Source organism: Panthera tigris, chromosome C2 (genome assembly GCF_018350195.1).
Source record: "Panthera tigris isolate Pti1 chromosome C2, P.tigris_Pti1_mat1.1, whole genome shotgun sequence".
NCBI classification, from domain to species: Eukaryota; Metazoa; Chordata; class Mammalia; order Carnivora; family Felidae; genus Panthera; species Panthera tigris.
This window is the reverse complement of record NC_056668.1, coordinates 66,128,020-66,144,137: the sequence shown is the minus strand read 5'-3', so window position 1 is coordinate 66,144,137 and position 16,118 is coordinate 66,128,020. Positions and strand designations below refer to the sequence as shown.

Genomic DNA, 16,118 nt, shown 5'->3' with positions numbered 1-16,118 from the left:
ATAAATTAGACTAAACATTAAGCAATCCAATTAATTTCTTGACAGTCTAATTTTATTGTGGACATGTACACAACACATTTTTATTGTGTACATTTATTGTGTACAGTTTTTAATGTTACTGAAATGTACAAATGGTTGGCAAAACAGAAAAAATTTTAAAAAGTAACAGTGTTCTCTAGCTACAAATCCTTACCTTTTGAATCCAGGTACCAAATCTACATCTAAAACCACCATTACATAATGGTCAATTTTATTTATAATGAAATGTACATATTCTAATATGATGATGTTTTTATGCTATTTTCAACCCAAGAAATACTTACTGGATACATGTAATCCAATTATAAGATACCTAGAATTAAAACAGTAATTATATTTGTATTCAAATTCATTATTTTGATTATATATAACTATATTCAAAATAATTCTATATATTATCAACTGGTAATTTTAGGCCTCCTAGAACTAAAATCATACTCTTCTTTCTTATATCTTACATAGGCCCAGAAAATATCATTAACTGATTTTGTTGATTAATCAACCAAAAGATATCATTTCACTCTTATTATAGTTAGTTAGGTGAGACTGGTTTATGTACTAATCATTTTACATGGTACAATAAATATTATTTGAGCAATAAACTTGTTAAAATATCTTCTTATATTCCTTCAGTAACTATGAATATTCCATTTAACCAAACCTCTATAAAGATATCACAGTGGGCCTTTATGTATTTTCTGGAGGTCTTGCAGTCTATTCTTTACAACTACTTTCCCCAAATCCTTTAAATATGCTTTCTATTTTTAGCTTTATCAAATTTAATCATTGATTTTCTAACACTCCTTATCAATAAATTTTAGCATTACTTAGAAAGTTAGGAATGATCTCCCAGTGTATTATACACATTAAGAGATTAGCCTTTTAAATATTAAAAAGATGTTTAAATTTATCTTTTTTTAAATTAAAAAGAAGAGCACAGCAGCTATAACCAAATTCTTTTATAAAGATCATTATTTTGACAAGTAGAAACAAAAAATTCAGTTTTCTCTAATACAACAAAAACTCAATTTAAAACTTAAAACAGGGCTTCTATTTGAAACTTCTAATGAATACAAAGTTATTGCTGTCAAATTAATATGTAAATTATTTATAGAACTATAATATGGGAAAGCAATACAATCATTCTATTATTGAAAGTAAACTACGGAACTTAATTAATCCTATGATTTTTTTGTAGGCAATCTTCAGGTGAAGGCAGAAGGGGGTCTACAGAAATGCGCTAAACTTCAAGAAATAGGAATTTGATTTAATCATTGGTGATAATCCTACAGATAAACAAACTTGGAAATTATGTAAGTTTTTAAATTAGTTCGATATTGAAATATACACAAAGTATGACAGCACTATTTTTTTAAATATATATTTTTTTAACTGAAGTATAATTAACAGTATTATGTTCGTTTCAGGTGTACAATATGATTCAACAATTCCATACATTATTCAGTGCTCTACACTGCATGTAGATGCCCAGTTTTCTCATACATTCACAGTAAATGTATTCTTAATCCCCTCTATTTCACCCATCCCCTTACCAACCTCCCTTCTGGCAACTTCCAGTTTGTTCTCTGTATTTTAAAGTCTGTTTTTCTTTTGTCTTTTTCTTAGTTTATTTCTTAAATTCCATACATAAGTAAAATCATATAGCATCTGTCTTTCTCTGCCTGGTTTACTTCACCTAGCATTATAACTTCTAGGTCCATCCATGTTGTTGCAAATGGCAAGATCCCATTTTTTTATGGCTGAGTAATATTTTATTTTGTATATATACATATATATGTGTGTGTGTGTGTGTATGCCACATTTTCATCTACTGATGAACACCTAGGTTCCTTCCATAATTTGGCTAGTATAAATAATGCAAAAAACATAGCAGTGCATATATCTTTTCAAAATAGTCTTTTTGTTTTCTCTACATTAATATCCAGTGGTTAAATCACTAGATCATACGGTATTTCTATTTTCAATTTTTTTGAGGAACCTCCATACTATTTTCCACAGCAGCTTCACCAATTTACATTCCCATCAACCCAGCACACAAGGGTTCCTTGTTCTCCACATCTTCGCCAACACTTGTTATTTCTTGTCTTTTTGATTCTTGCCATTCTGACAAGTGTAAGGTGGTATCACATTGTGGTTCTGATTTGCATTTCCCTGATGATTAGTGATGCTGAACATCTTTTCGTGTGTCTGTTGGCCGTTTGTATGTCTTTTTTGGAAAAATGTCATTCAGGTCCTCTGCGCATTTTCAATCAGTTTATTTGGTTCTTTGGTGTTGAGTTGTAGAAGTCCTTTTTATGTTTTGGAAATTAACCCTTATCAGATATATGAGTTGCAAATATTTTGTCCCATTCAGTAGGTTGTCTTGTCATTTTATTTATAGTTTCCTTCACTGTGCAAAAGCTTTTTATTTTGGTATAGTCCCACTAGTCTAATTTTGCTTTTGTTTCCCTTGCTTTTGTGTATGGTATTAGAAAGTAGTCCAGTTTCATTCTTTTGCATGTAGATGCCCAGTTTTCTCAGCACCATTTCTTGAAGAGACTGTCTTTGTATGTTCTTGCCTACTCTCTCACAGATTAATTGACCATGTATATGTGGGTTTATTTCTGGGTTTTCTATTCTGTCTCATCTCTGTGTCTATTTTTGTGCCAGTTATACTGTTTTGATTAATGGAGTTTTGTAATATATCTTGAAATTGGGATTGCAATAACTCTAGTTTTGTTTTTCTGTCTCAAGATAGGTTTTGCTGTTTAGGGTCTTTTGTGGTTCCATATAAGCTTTAGTATTATTTGCTCTAGTTTTGTGAAAAATGCTGTTGATATTTTCATAGGGATTGCTAATCTAATGATCTATAGATTACTTTGAGTATTATGGGCACTTTAACAATATTTGTTCTTCCAATCCATGAGCATGGAATATCTTTCCATTTGTCTGTGTCATCTTCAATTTCTTTCATTAGTGTTTTCTAGTTTTTGGAGTATAGATCTTTCAATTCCTAGTTGTTTATTCCCAGGTATTTTACTCTTAATGTAATTGTAAATAGGATTGTTAATTTCTCTTTCTGCTACTTCATTATCAGTGTATATGAACACAATAGATTTCTGTATATTAATTTTGTGTCCTGCAATTTTACTGAATTCACTTATCAGTTCTAGTAGTTTTTGTGGTGGAGTCTTTCAAGTTTTCTATATATAGTATAATGTCATCTGCAATAGTGACAGTTTTACTTCTTCCTTACCAATTTGGATGCCTTTCATTTCTTTTTCTTGTCTGACTGTGGTAGCTAGAGGAAAAGTTGTTTTTCACTATTGAGTAAGAGCACTATTTGTTTTTAAGATAAGAACTGCCATACTAAATGAGATAAAAATCCAATTTGCTGACAATATACTAGCACCAAAAGACTTTTTGTAAGAAAATGTGATTGCTCTCTATGGTAACTTAAAAGTTTATAAACATATTTCCTACAAGTCTATAATCCCTTACATGAGCCTGTACCCGCACCCTTATGCTCTTAGGATAAACAAAGTAGAGAGCCTAGAGTAACAGAATAACCTGGCTTTTGTTTCTGATTCTTTTTTTTTTAAGTTTATTTATTTTTTGAAAGAGACAGAGACAGCACAACTAGGGGAGGGGCAGAGAAAGAGGGAGATGGAGAGGGAGAAAATCCCAAGCAGGCTCCATGCTGCCAGCACAGAGTGCAACATGGGGCTTGAACCTGTGAAACCACAAGATCATGACCTGAGCCGAAACCAAGAACCTGACGTTCAACAAACTGAGCCACCCACGTACCCTTGTTGCTGATTCTTTTTTTTTTTTTAAACATTTTTTTAATTTTTTTTTAACGTTTATTTTATTTTTGAGACAGAGAGAGACAGAGCATGAACGGGGGAGGGGCAGAGAGAGAGAGGGAGACACAGAATCGGAAGCAGGCTCCAGGCTCTGAGCCATCAGCCCAGAGCCCGACACGGGGCTCGAACTCACGGACCATGAGATCGTGACCTGAGCTGAAGTCGGATGCTTAACCGACTGAGCCACCCAGGCACCCCCCCTTGTTGCTGATTCTTAAAAAAATTAATTTTAATGCATTTGGTTCTTAAATGTGTTACCATCTCAACCCTAACAAGGTAGCTTAAGTCTTCTGGTTTGCCTCCATTCCTATTCTTAAAGATGCCCACCCTCACCTGTCCATTTTGGAGACAGGAGCATGAAGTCATTGTCAGATGCTTTATCCATAATAAGTTATCCTGCTATGTCAACTGTACTATCTTTTATAATACTAGTTACAGCACAGAACGAGACAGGTCCGCACATCTCAGGGAATATTTTAATAAATGAAAATTGCAAATATGTAGAACTGTGATCACGGACTTGCACCAAACCCAGTTACAAAACCTCCCAAGTAAAGATATGTGAAATTAGAATAATGTGGAGACAATGGGAAACCTGAAGAAGAGATAATAATCAGGAAAACCAAGGCACTTGACCTCCTTCAGTTTTCCTGGGTCCTGGAAAGCCTAATTCTCCACAGTCCACACGTTTCTGACTTTATACCTATGTATCTGGGAACATCTTATGTTATATCTGGTATAAGGATCATGATTACAAACTCATTTCCTTGCAGTAGTTACACTAGTTATCTACATGTTGGCTCTGACACTATGACCATTTATAAAAACAGCTTATAAATGGTAATGAATTATGAGTTGGCTAATTTAAGAGTTTATTCAAAACTTTAGGAATTATGCCATCTTGTTCTAGTGATATATTTCTTTTTGTCTGTTTTGTTAGGTATAGATCATCCCTTGTGTTTGTCGCTGTCAATCCAGTACTTCTGAATTGTTCCCTTAAAAAGATTTAGGAATAAAATGTCCCTTATATCTTTCTCAGTAAAAACTGAAATTTATTTAATTTTTTAAAAGTTTTGTTTAATGTTTATTTATTTTTGAGACAGAGAGAGAAACACAGAGCATGAGCGGAGGAAGGACAGAGAGAGAGGGAGACACAGAACCCAAATCTGTCACCACAGAGCCCGATGCAGGACTCGAACTCATGAACCACGAAATAATGACCTGAACTAAAGTTGGATGCTTAACCAACTGAGCCACCCAGGCACTCCAATAAAAACTGAAATTTAATTGAATATTTCTACAATCTTCTTTTTCCACGTCTTTTTGAAAATTATATACTATATTCCTAAAATGGTGTCACTCTTTCACTGAATAATTTCCTTGTCTTCCATAAAAGCCTTTTCCAAGAAGCTGTTCAAAATAATACCTAGTTTGCTCTTAATACACCTTTCTATTACCTTTCCTGCTCTCACTTATTCATTCAACAAATATTTAATTACCTTGTATATGGCAGGCACAGTTCTATGAATTGGTAATATAGTTGTGAACATAATAAAGCCCTGCCCCCATGTAGTTAAATTATGATAGGAGAAGCAAACAACAAGCAAATAATATATAATTTAATGACAGGTAATTGTGTTATCAAGAAAAAGTAATCAGGATGAGGTCAGGGAGGGAGTGAGCAGCAGTCAATGAAGATCTCTCTGAGAAGTTAACAATTAGTTAACTTAGAACTAAATAAAATAAAGGGAATATGTAATATAATTATTAGGGAGGAAAGTGTTCCATGGAAAAGAAAAGCAAATGAAAAAGCCTTGAGGTAGGAATCGTGTCGGAGAAAGAATAGGAAAACCAATGTAGCTGATGCAGAGTAAGTAACATGAAGTAGAGTTGAAAATGATATCTTGGGGGCACCTGGGTGGCTCAGTTGGTTAAGCATCCGACTTGGGCTCAGGTCATGATCTCGCGGCTTATGAGTTCAAGCCCTGCATCAGGCTCTGTGCTGACAGCTCAGAGCCTGGAGCCTGCTTCAGATTCTGTGTTTCGCTCTCTCTCTCTCTGCCTCTCTCCTGCTTATGCTCTGTCTCAAAAATAAATAAAACATTTAAAAAAAAAAAAAAGAAAATGATATCTTGTCAGTGCCAGATCATTTAGGTCTCTATAAGACATTAATGAGATTTTTGTTTTTATTTTTAAGAGAAATAAAAAGCCATTGGAGAGTTTTGAGCAGGAATGGCATAATATGATTTAAATTTTAAAAGGATTCTACTGCTTATTATGAAAGTGGAGCCTGAGTGAGAACAGAGAAAATACCTAGAAAGCTATTGAGTAGTAGTCCAGGCAAAAGATGTGGTAGAAGTGAAGACACGTAATCAGATTTAGGATGTATTTTGAAAGGGAGTCAATAGAATAGTCTATTTTCTCAAAATCTCTATGTTTCCTAAGAAATTAATCATGTTGTCTTTTCTAATAAGTTAGAAAGATAAAACAGAAAAAATACTAGATTTAATAATGGAAGAATAGAGCATTAAACTTAGCTATGCCTCCTACCAACTTGGAGACCTAAGGATACCACTTAAATTCTCTGGCTTCAGATGTCTTATCAGTAAAATAAAAATATTTACACTTTTCTTGCCTTCCTTACAGGACTGTTATGAAGGTCAAATGGGAGATCCTACAAATAAAGCTAAGTTTAATGTAACAAACTCACTACATTAACAAAAACTTTCCATCCTCTTTGTAAAACATGGATTGACATTAATGATTCACTGAATACTTGAAACTCTAGCTTAAATTCTCACACTTTCCTACTCCCAGCCTAATTAGGTGTGGGCCAATTAACTATAAGAATTAAGATAGATGATAGGCAGATAGATTTTATATATACACACACATACACACATATATATTGTGTGCATATACACTCACCTATACTCTATATATATGTGTACATACAGTTGACGCTTGAACATGGGTATGAACTGCATGGATCCAGTGATGCTTGGAATTTTTTTAGATAAATACATAGTACTATACATGTGTTTTCTCTTCCTTATGATTTTCTTAATAACATTTTCTTTTTTCTGCTTACTTTATTGTAAATATACATTATATAATACATATAACATACAAACTACATATTAATCAACTGTTTATGTTATCAGTAAGCCTTCCGGTCAACAGACTATTTGTAGTTAAGTTTTGGGGAGGTAAAGTTTTCAGGGAGTTAAGTTTTGGGGGAGTAGAATATATACAGATATTCAATCATGGGGAGATCCACACCCTTAACCCCCATGTTGTTCAAGGGCCAACCATATATTCATCATGTGTATAAACTAAGTGTCAGATGATATGTATATATCATCTAGAAGGACCTGACACTTTGCTTCAAAAGCAAAAGAAGTCCTTTTTTAAATTTTTATTTATTTTTTTTAAATATAATTTATTGACAAATTGGTTTCCATACAACACCCAGTGTTCATCCCAAGTGCTCTCCTCAAGACCCATCACCCACTTTATTCTTGAGACAGAGCATGAGCAAGGGAGGAGCAGATTGGGAGAGAGACACAGAATCCAAAGCAGCCTCCAGGCTCTGAGCTGTCAGCACAGAGCCCAATGCAGGGCTCGAACTCACAAGCCATGAGATCATGACCTGAGCCGAAGTCGGATGTTCAACCGACTTTGGTGCCCCCCAAAAGTTCTTATTCTACTTTAAATAAGTTAAAACTGAAAATTATACATAATGACTTTGGGATGGTTTATGGAAGAAAAGCCCACACAGAACTCCAATTACAGAACCAATGCTCAACAATAAAAAAATCTTGTTCATTCATCAAGTGACCTGTAAAATGGTGTATATACATTTTCAGTTAAAATAAAATGTTTAAGACATATATCGTTATTAATGACTTTCTGCTTTAATCAACCAACCATGTATATACTGTTTCATTCATGAAGTATATCAGGTGCCTACTATAATCATTCTCAATACTGACTGTGTATCAGAATTTCCTGTGGGGCCTTTTCAAAAAATGCAAGTGTCTAGGCCCCATTCCTAGATATGGATTCTCTAAGACGAGTGGAGCTAGAAATCTTTCTTTTACACAGAGTTAAGAACCACTGGCCTACTAGGTAGTAAGCAGCCTAGTAATGATAAGGAAACATATATTTTCCTCTCATAGAGTTGACAATATAACAATAGTGACAGAAAAATAAATTTTCTAATCACAGTAAGGTGCTAAATTCACACCAAAAGGAATATTCCAGGTGCTATAAAAAAACAGAAGGGAAAAAAAAAAACTAATTCTGCCTTGGGCAGTAAAAAAGGAAGGTAGTGGACAGAGCAGGTTTCATGGAGGTGATATTTTAACTATGAGATAAAAAGTAACTAGGAATTCTCCAATTTTATTAAAGCTGGAAAGGATATTCTAGTCAGAAGCAACAAATTGAGAAAAGGCATTGAAATATGAGAAAATATGGTCCTTTCAGGGAATGCAGTATGCGTAGGAAATCAAGGAAATGAGGATGGAAATGTAAATGAGAACCTCAACCTGATATAGATCAAGTTAAGCACCTTGACGTTTACTGTATAGAGCAGTAGTTTCAAATTGTGTTTCACAGAATTCAAGTTCAGAAAAGGCACTTCATGTAGTTCATAAATATCTGAACATAGGCATTCAAATGCATACATACTGAACTTAGATTGCATTAAACTAATGTATAACTTGTTTTTTGATAAGCTTGAACCTAAGTTTCTTCTACCATTTCTATGTTTTTGAACTTCTTATACATTTGTCACTGATTATAAAAGGTGTAACTTTATACTTTTACTTTTATAAGGCCAGCAAAAGTCCTACACCTGACAGGGATAATATTATACAACAAAAACCAAATATAAAATACACGATTTTTATTGAGTAGCTGTATAATTTATTATTATTATTTATTTTTAAATGTATGCCAATAAGGTATATTTACTTGTTTGAATAGCTGCTGTTTACTGGGTCTGACATTAGCCTTTTATTTGTAGAGCATCATTGCTCTAGGGAAACGAACATAAACTTTTTAGAAGGGAAATGACATAATTAACATTACAGTTCAGAAATAACCATTATTATAACAAAATCAATTGGAACAGGGTAAAACTAGAGGTAAGAAGATCAGGTAGGGAGTAATTTCAAGAGACTAACCAAGAAACTATGATAGAATGAACAGGTACTGAAGATGATGAAAAGGGAATAAATTTCAGAAATACTGAGGAAATAGAATAGATAGGATTTGATGACTGATCAGATAATAGAGATGAGGATGGTTTTCAAAAGAGCAGATTACAGATTTATACTTTAGTTTTGATCATGTGGAAAAGTTACAAGTACCCAAAAGGTGCCAACTGCTTAGTACTCAGAATAGAATGTTCTTTGCACATTCCATCAGTGAGTCCAAATGAAGTCCCCACTTTAGTAACAGTCCTAATTTTGGAGTTTCCTTAATCCATTTTTATATATTTTCTTATAGTCAAGGTAACCTAAAGTACAATCATAAAATCACTTTTAAAAATTAAGTATATTGCTATCCAAAGATGCCATAGTACTTTCCCCATTTAGTAACATTTTAATACTATTAGTGTTCCACTTATACAGCTATGTCTCCTCTTAATTTCTTTGAAAGTATAATTTTGTACCTATATTATTACAACCTACTGGTTATAATCATTCCACTAAGAACAAGGTGATTTCAAAAATTTAAGAATACAAAAATACACATTTTAGCACCTTTTCCAAATTTATACATTACCTTCACCTAATTGTCTTGTTTGATCTTCCCAGTAACCCTCTTAAGTCAGAAGAGTAGAAATACTTATTACCATACCACAGATGAGAAAATCAAGGCTCAAGGCAGATAAATGGCTTGTCCAAGATTACATGGCTGGCAAGTGACAGAGCTTTAAATAAAGTACAATCTGATTCCTAGGCCAGTGTTCTTCCTACCATGCCATATGTTTTTGAAGTAATGCATATTTAACTTCTGCTACTTCTCATGACTATTTCCTGTCTGACTAAATAGGAAGACAACTACATATCTCCCATTTTCCTCTCTTGCATTCACCCATTTCCCCTGAAATTTTTAATTTAAAACCTTCTCTACCAGATTTAAAACCTCAATAGTCCTGCCAATCTGTTTCAGAGGTCTACCTTTTCTATAACTATTTTATCTTTACCAAAACTATTCTAAGAGATTTTGGAAATTTTTTCAGAATCTTGGAATGGAAACAGTAATACACCAAATACTAGATAATCATAGCATTATTCGCCTAACTAGCAGTTCAAATTTGAGCCTGTAAGGCCCTTTTCCATATTTCTTTCATGACCAATATTAAGCCCCTAATCTGACAAAATATCTACTATTTCTTTTTTTTTTTAATATTTATTTGAGAGAGAGACAGAGCATGAGCAGGGGAGGGACAGAGGGAGGGGGAGACAAAGAATCCAAAGCAGGCTTTGAGCCATCAGCACAAAGCCCGAAGCGAGGCCAGAACCCACCAACCATGAGATCACGACCTGAGCCAAATTTGGAGGCTGAACCGACTGAGCCGCCCTGGCTTCTTTATCTGTTATTTCAAATTGAGAACGAAATTATATACAACTTTGTATACAAAATCGTATACATATAAACTTCATAAGGTAGAATTATATCTTTTAATCTGATTCTAAATAAATTCACTTTTATGTAAATTAATATATAATATTTTAATAAATACAGGTTTAATGTTTTTATAATGATCCTACCAGGAATAGCAAATAAGACAATAATTTAAACTTACCCCATTATATATGTTATTTACTACAAAAATAATTTTAACAATTTCAAAAAATTCTTTTGAAGTACCAAAACATTTAATAATTTCTGTAATTTCAAAAATTTATGATTTGTTTTAATGTATTCAAACACATCTTAAAATTATATTCATCAGTATTATATGAATGACTTAGTAGCTTTTTTAATTGCACATGGAGGTCAAGAATACATTCCTAAGCTACCTTCCCAAAAGAAAAAAGAACAGTAAGAATTATAAACTACTTTATGTCAGAAAATATAAATATCTATATAGTAACAAAATGTTTGTTTTGAAAATTCATGGCTCCCCATCAGAAACTCTATTTTGCTTATTCATTAGAACTTGAACATTAGAGTACAGTTACCCAAAATGTTTCCTCACTAAACCAGAACACAGGCTATTTTTAAGTTCTTACAAGTATTAAGTCCATGGATTTGTTTAAAAATTTAAGAATCTGGAGTTGTTTTCATACATAATTTTAAACAATGAATTTAAAACAATACTGTTACATCTTTTTAAATGGATGTATTCACTTAGCTATTACTTCTAGCAACATTTTAATAGCTTTAATCATTTTATACTGCACAGTGAAATAAAATAACAATTAGTTTCTCTGAATGTCAACATGGAATTAACCAGAATGATTATTTTCTCCTTCAGTTTACTACTTATACATAAATATTACATTAAAAATTTTGCCCACAATTTGGGCCTTGACATTGCAAATTCTACTTTTTACGTTTGCTTATTTCCACTTTAAATTACCATTGCTTTTTAAATTGATACTGAAGTCGATGCCTAGAACATCTTTATTAATTCAGACATCTACCTATAGAGTCGTCTGCCCAGGACTGCCTGGTGTTGGCATCTCAACAATTTCTGATCCCTAGTGAGTGTTTTTGTTTGGTTTGGTTTGTTTGTTTTTAATTATTCTTTCCTCACAACAGTGAAATAAAGAAATAATAGGCTGTAAGCCAATTCAAAACTTACCTTGCAAATCTGGAAATACTCTGAAGTCAGGGTTTCCTGAATCTCCTCTTTGAGAACCCCTGCAGTCCCTCCTGGATGCACGGAACCACTTCCAGCCCCACCACCGCTGTTACTGCCACTGCTGCTACCACTGCCAGGGGAGGAGGCAGTTAAGCCATCCAAAACTTTTCGGAAATTAAACTTCTTCATTTTAAAAACTGTTGAGAAATTCAAAGGAAAGGGTGACTTAACGCATGGACTTATACCTAGGTAAGTGTTGAGCTTTTCATATTAGTGAAGGCAGTAGCCAGTCCCCATTTTACAAGCATTGGCTATAAACGAATAAAAAAAAAAAGAGAGAGAGAGAGAGAGGGAGGGAGAGAGAGAGCCAGGCTTCATCTTGTCAAATTTTAATTCTAAAAAGAACATCCTTTAAAAAGAAATAATAAAATACAACTCTAAAGGCAAAGTATTCCCTCCTCATACATCAAATTTTCAAGTGCTTTATCCTCAGCTGTAGCTACGCTTTATCAGCACTGGGGTAAAAATAAAAGGCAGTGTCATCATCGTCATTAGCATTATATCATCATTATTATTATACAATCAAGCCGGAGTCCAACAGACCAAGACTCTGTGTCTCTTAAGGGCGGGCTTTTTTTTTTTTAAAGATTCAGCTCAGAATATTTTCAGAAAAACGATATTGGGGTTGGGCGGTGGGATAGCGAGTATTTACTCTGCTACCACCTTCTGGACTCTTCCTCACCATCTTCAACACTCCCTTCTTCTCAGTAGGTAATGAAGGGGAGGCCTTTTTCCATTTCTCACCCCCAACAGTCGGACCCCAAAACATCTGCGGGTGACCCACGGCAACAGCAGACGGGAGGGGTGAGCGGCGGCGCCGGCTGCCTCCGCTTCTCCCTCCGCCCTCCCCTTCCAACCCCCCCCCCCCCCCCGCCACCAGCGTCTCCAGCCCTCCTCCCTCTTCTCCCCGCTCCATCCACCCCCCGCCCCCCTCTGTCCGCAGCCGCCGCCGCGCTCGCCCTCCTGTCCGCTCTCCCCGCAGCACCGCGGCGGCTCCTGGGGGACGTGAGGCAGTGGCGGCTACAGGCTGCGGCCCGAGTCCCGCCTTAGCCTGCTGGGCGCGCAGAGCCGCCGTTCCCGCGGTCCCTCCCCGGGCGGAGCGCCTAGGCACCAAGCACACACAAACACCCTCACACAGACATTCGCGCGCCCATTCGGAGCACACTCAAACACCGTCACACAGAAATTCGCGCGCGGGCGCTCACGCTCATGAACACACACACAGGTGTGAGGGAGCCGCGGCTGGACGGCGTTGTCGGCGTCCCAGAGGGATGACTATCGGACTCCAGACTTAGGCACCTTCCTCGGACGCCACTAGGTGCCAGCCAGCCCGAGAAGCTGAAGGTGCGGAGGGAGGCGGGCTAGCAGGCGTCAGTCCCTCCCGACTGTGGCCGCTTCTCCGGTTCCTCTGGTCGCGGCGCCCGGCGCTCTCCGAGGTCCTAACCAAGCAGGCAGGCTCCAACGAAGGCTCCGCCCTCCCGCCGTGGGATGCAAGCCCCGCCCCCTAGAACGCCCCCTCGTTTGCCCCGCCCCCTCCACTTCAGGCCGCGCGGCGCTGGAGAAAGGGGCGGAGAGTTACGGTACGTCAAAGGGAGCAAATAGCCTCGGCTCCAATCCTAGGCTCCATAGAGTCAAGCTCCGCGGTCGCGAGGCGCGGAAGAAACTGGGGGATAGGCCGAAGAAAAAGCCAATGAAAGGGGGAGGGGAGAACTTAGAAAAGTGGTTGAAGTGTTTGATTGACGGAGAGATTGGCCAGTATGCTGGGGGGCCGTGTTTTGGGGGCTGTAATTGGCGCTACCTGTTGAAGGACGCAAGTGTGAATCAATAGAATGCGTGGAAGTGTGCAAACTTGGGCGCCTTGAGTCCGAGGCTGCTGGAAGGGTGTTCCTAGGTCTGACCCTGGAAGATATTGTGAACTGGGCAAGTGTTTTTGCAGTTTTCACCTCTACTCGTTCTCCAGGTGCATCTATTGGGCTTCCCTCACTGTCCTGCTACTTGGCCTAATTGCTTAACAAGTCACCTCTGCCAGAGAGAATTGTATTTCCGTAGACTTGGAATATATAGCCTTCCAGACCCTAAGGAATCAATTGCTTACCTTGTTCCCTCTAATACGTAAATTACCCTTCCCCCCCATTTTCACATATACACTTAAAAACAAAAAAAAGAAAACATTTCTCTGAGTAAACCGTGTCAGGAAATTTTAAGCTTTATGAGTCACAATAATCATTTTGAAAGATACACTATTTGGTGCAGGATTAAAAAATATAATAAAAGCATCAGGATGGGAATATTTGGTTCTGAGCCCTTACTTGATACTGGATTGGGGAAAATTTAGACCTCAATTTCTTCGTCTGTGAAAATGAAGGGCAACTCAGGGGGCCAGAGCTAGCTACAGACTTCAATTTGGGCAAGCAACAGAGCTCATTAGTAAGCATCTCATATAGTCTTACATTTTTGAGATCTCCTAGGATGATTTTTTTTTCTGGTGGAGGAAGAGGATGGGGTGAAAGGGAAGACCTGAAAGAGAAATGATTTGTCCAAGGTCACATAGCAAGGAAATAGCAGAGATAGGTTACAGCCTAGTTTTTCAGATCCTCAGCTCAATGCTTACCCTCTCCTTTTTAATTTTTCAGTACTTAATGTGTATTTTACTCCTTTTGAAACCTTTAAAAGACCACCCAATTGCCACAGCTAGACAGTAACACTTTTGAAGGCAGGCATGGAATTATAGATTTCTATCTTGTCTAGCACCTAGCACAATGTTTCACACATAAGAGGCAGTTAAAGGGTTTTGAACAATTGGTTTGTTAATGGTTGTTAGTAAAAGATTTAAGAGATGATACCCAATTATATCCTATTTGGGAAGGGTAAAAATTTGGGTGGAAACGAATGCCATGTCTGGTGAAAACTAGATCTTGGTAGGGTTCCAAATTCTGTATTGTATTCCTAACAATATGTACCTTTGTCATTACTCTCTTTTTCCATTTTTTTTTCTTCTTTCTTCCTGGCCCCATGTCACCTCCAAGAACAGGTGCCTATTAAGGCTAAAGAGTTTGCTTTCCTCTTTTTTTTTTTTAATATGAAATTTATTGTCAAATTGGTTTCCATACAATACCCAGTGCTCATCCCAACAGATGCCCTCTTCAATACCCATCACCCACTTTCCCCTCCCTCCCACCCCACCCCCATCAACCCTCAGTTTATTTTCAGTTTCTAAGAGTTTCTTATGGTTTGGCTCCCTCTCTCTCTCTTTTGTTTCCTTCCCCTCCTTCGTGGTCTGCTGTTAAGTTTCTCAGGATCCACATAAGAGTAAAAACATATGGTATCTGTCTTTCTCTGTATGACTTATTTCACTTAGCATAACACTCTCCAGTTCCATCCATGTTGCTACAAAAGGCCATATTTCATTCTTTCTCATTGCCAAGTAGTATTCCATTGTATATATAAACCACATCTTCCTTATCCATTCATCATTTGATGGACATTTAGGCTCTTTCCATAATTTGGCTATTGTTGAAAGTGCTGCTATAAACATTGGGGTACAAGTGCCCCTACACATCAGCACTCCTGTGTTACTCCTTGGGTAAATTCCTAGCAGTGCTACTGCTGTGTCATAGGATAGACCTATTTTTAATTTTTTGAGGAACCTCCACACTGTTTTCCAGAGCGACTGCACCAGTTTGCATTCCCACCAACAGTGCAAGAGGGTTCCCGTTTCTCCACATCCTCTCCAGCATCTGTAGTCTCCTGATTTGTTCATTTTAGCCACTCTGACTGGCGTGAGGTGATGTCTCAGTGTGGTTTTGATTTGTATTTCCCTGATGAGGAGTGATGTTGAGCATCTTTTCATGTGCCTGTTGGCCATCTCAATGTCTTCTTTAAAAAAGTGTCTATTCATGTTTTTTCACTGGATTATTTGTTTTTCGGGTGTGGAGTTTAGTGAGTTCTTTATAGATTTTGGATACTAGCCCTTTGTCTGATATGTCATTTGCAAATATCTTTTCCCATTCCGTTGGTTGCCTTTTAGTTTTGTTGATTGTTTCTTTGCAGTGCAGAAGCTTTTTATCTTGATGAGGTCCCCGTAGTTCATTTTTGCCTTTAATTCCCTTGCCTTTGGGGATGTGTCAAGTAAGAAATTGCTGCGGCTGAGGTCAGAGGGGTTTTTTCCTGCTTTCTCCTCTAGGGTTTTGATGGTTTCCTGTCTCACATTCATCCATTTTGGTGGTCCAAATGGTCCTTCATCCATTTTGAGTTTATTTTTGTGAATGGTGTAAGAAAGTGGTCTAATTTCATTTTTCTGCATGTTGGTATCCAGTTCTCCCAGCACC

The 16,118-nt window shown here is 36.8% G+C and overlaps 1 protein-coding gene across 6 annotated transcripts in view; it reads right to left on the bottom strand.

Moving 5' to 3' along the window:
- Positions 1 to 13,257, bottom strand: part of STXBP5L (syntaxin binding protein 5L) — a 379,743-nt gene extending 366,486 nt beyond the window's left edge. For 4 of the 6 annotated variants that reach the window (XM_042999139.1, XM_042999138.1, XM_042999140.1 and 1 more), the window contains exons 1-2: positions 13,012 to 13,257; positions 11,731 to 11,927 (exon numbers count right to left, since the gene is read on the bottom strand). In XM_042999139.1, the coding sequence (XP_042855073.1) occupies positions 11,731 to 11,919 (189 nt within the window). In that variant the 5' untranslated portion in view covers positions 11,920 to 11,927; positions 13,012 to 13,257. The remainder of the gene's footprint in view (positions 1 to 11,730; positions 11,928 to 13,011) is intronic. The other 2 variants (XM_042999135.1, XM_042999136.1) reach the window with 2 other exon arrangements.
- Positions 13,258 to 16,118: the final 2,861 nt, after the last annotated feature.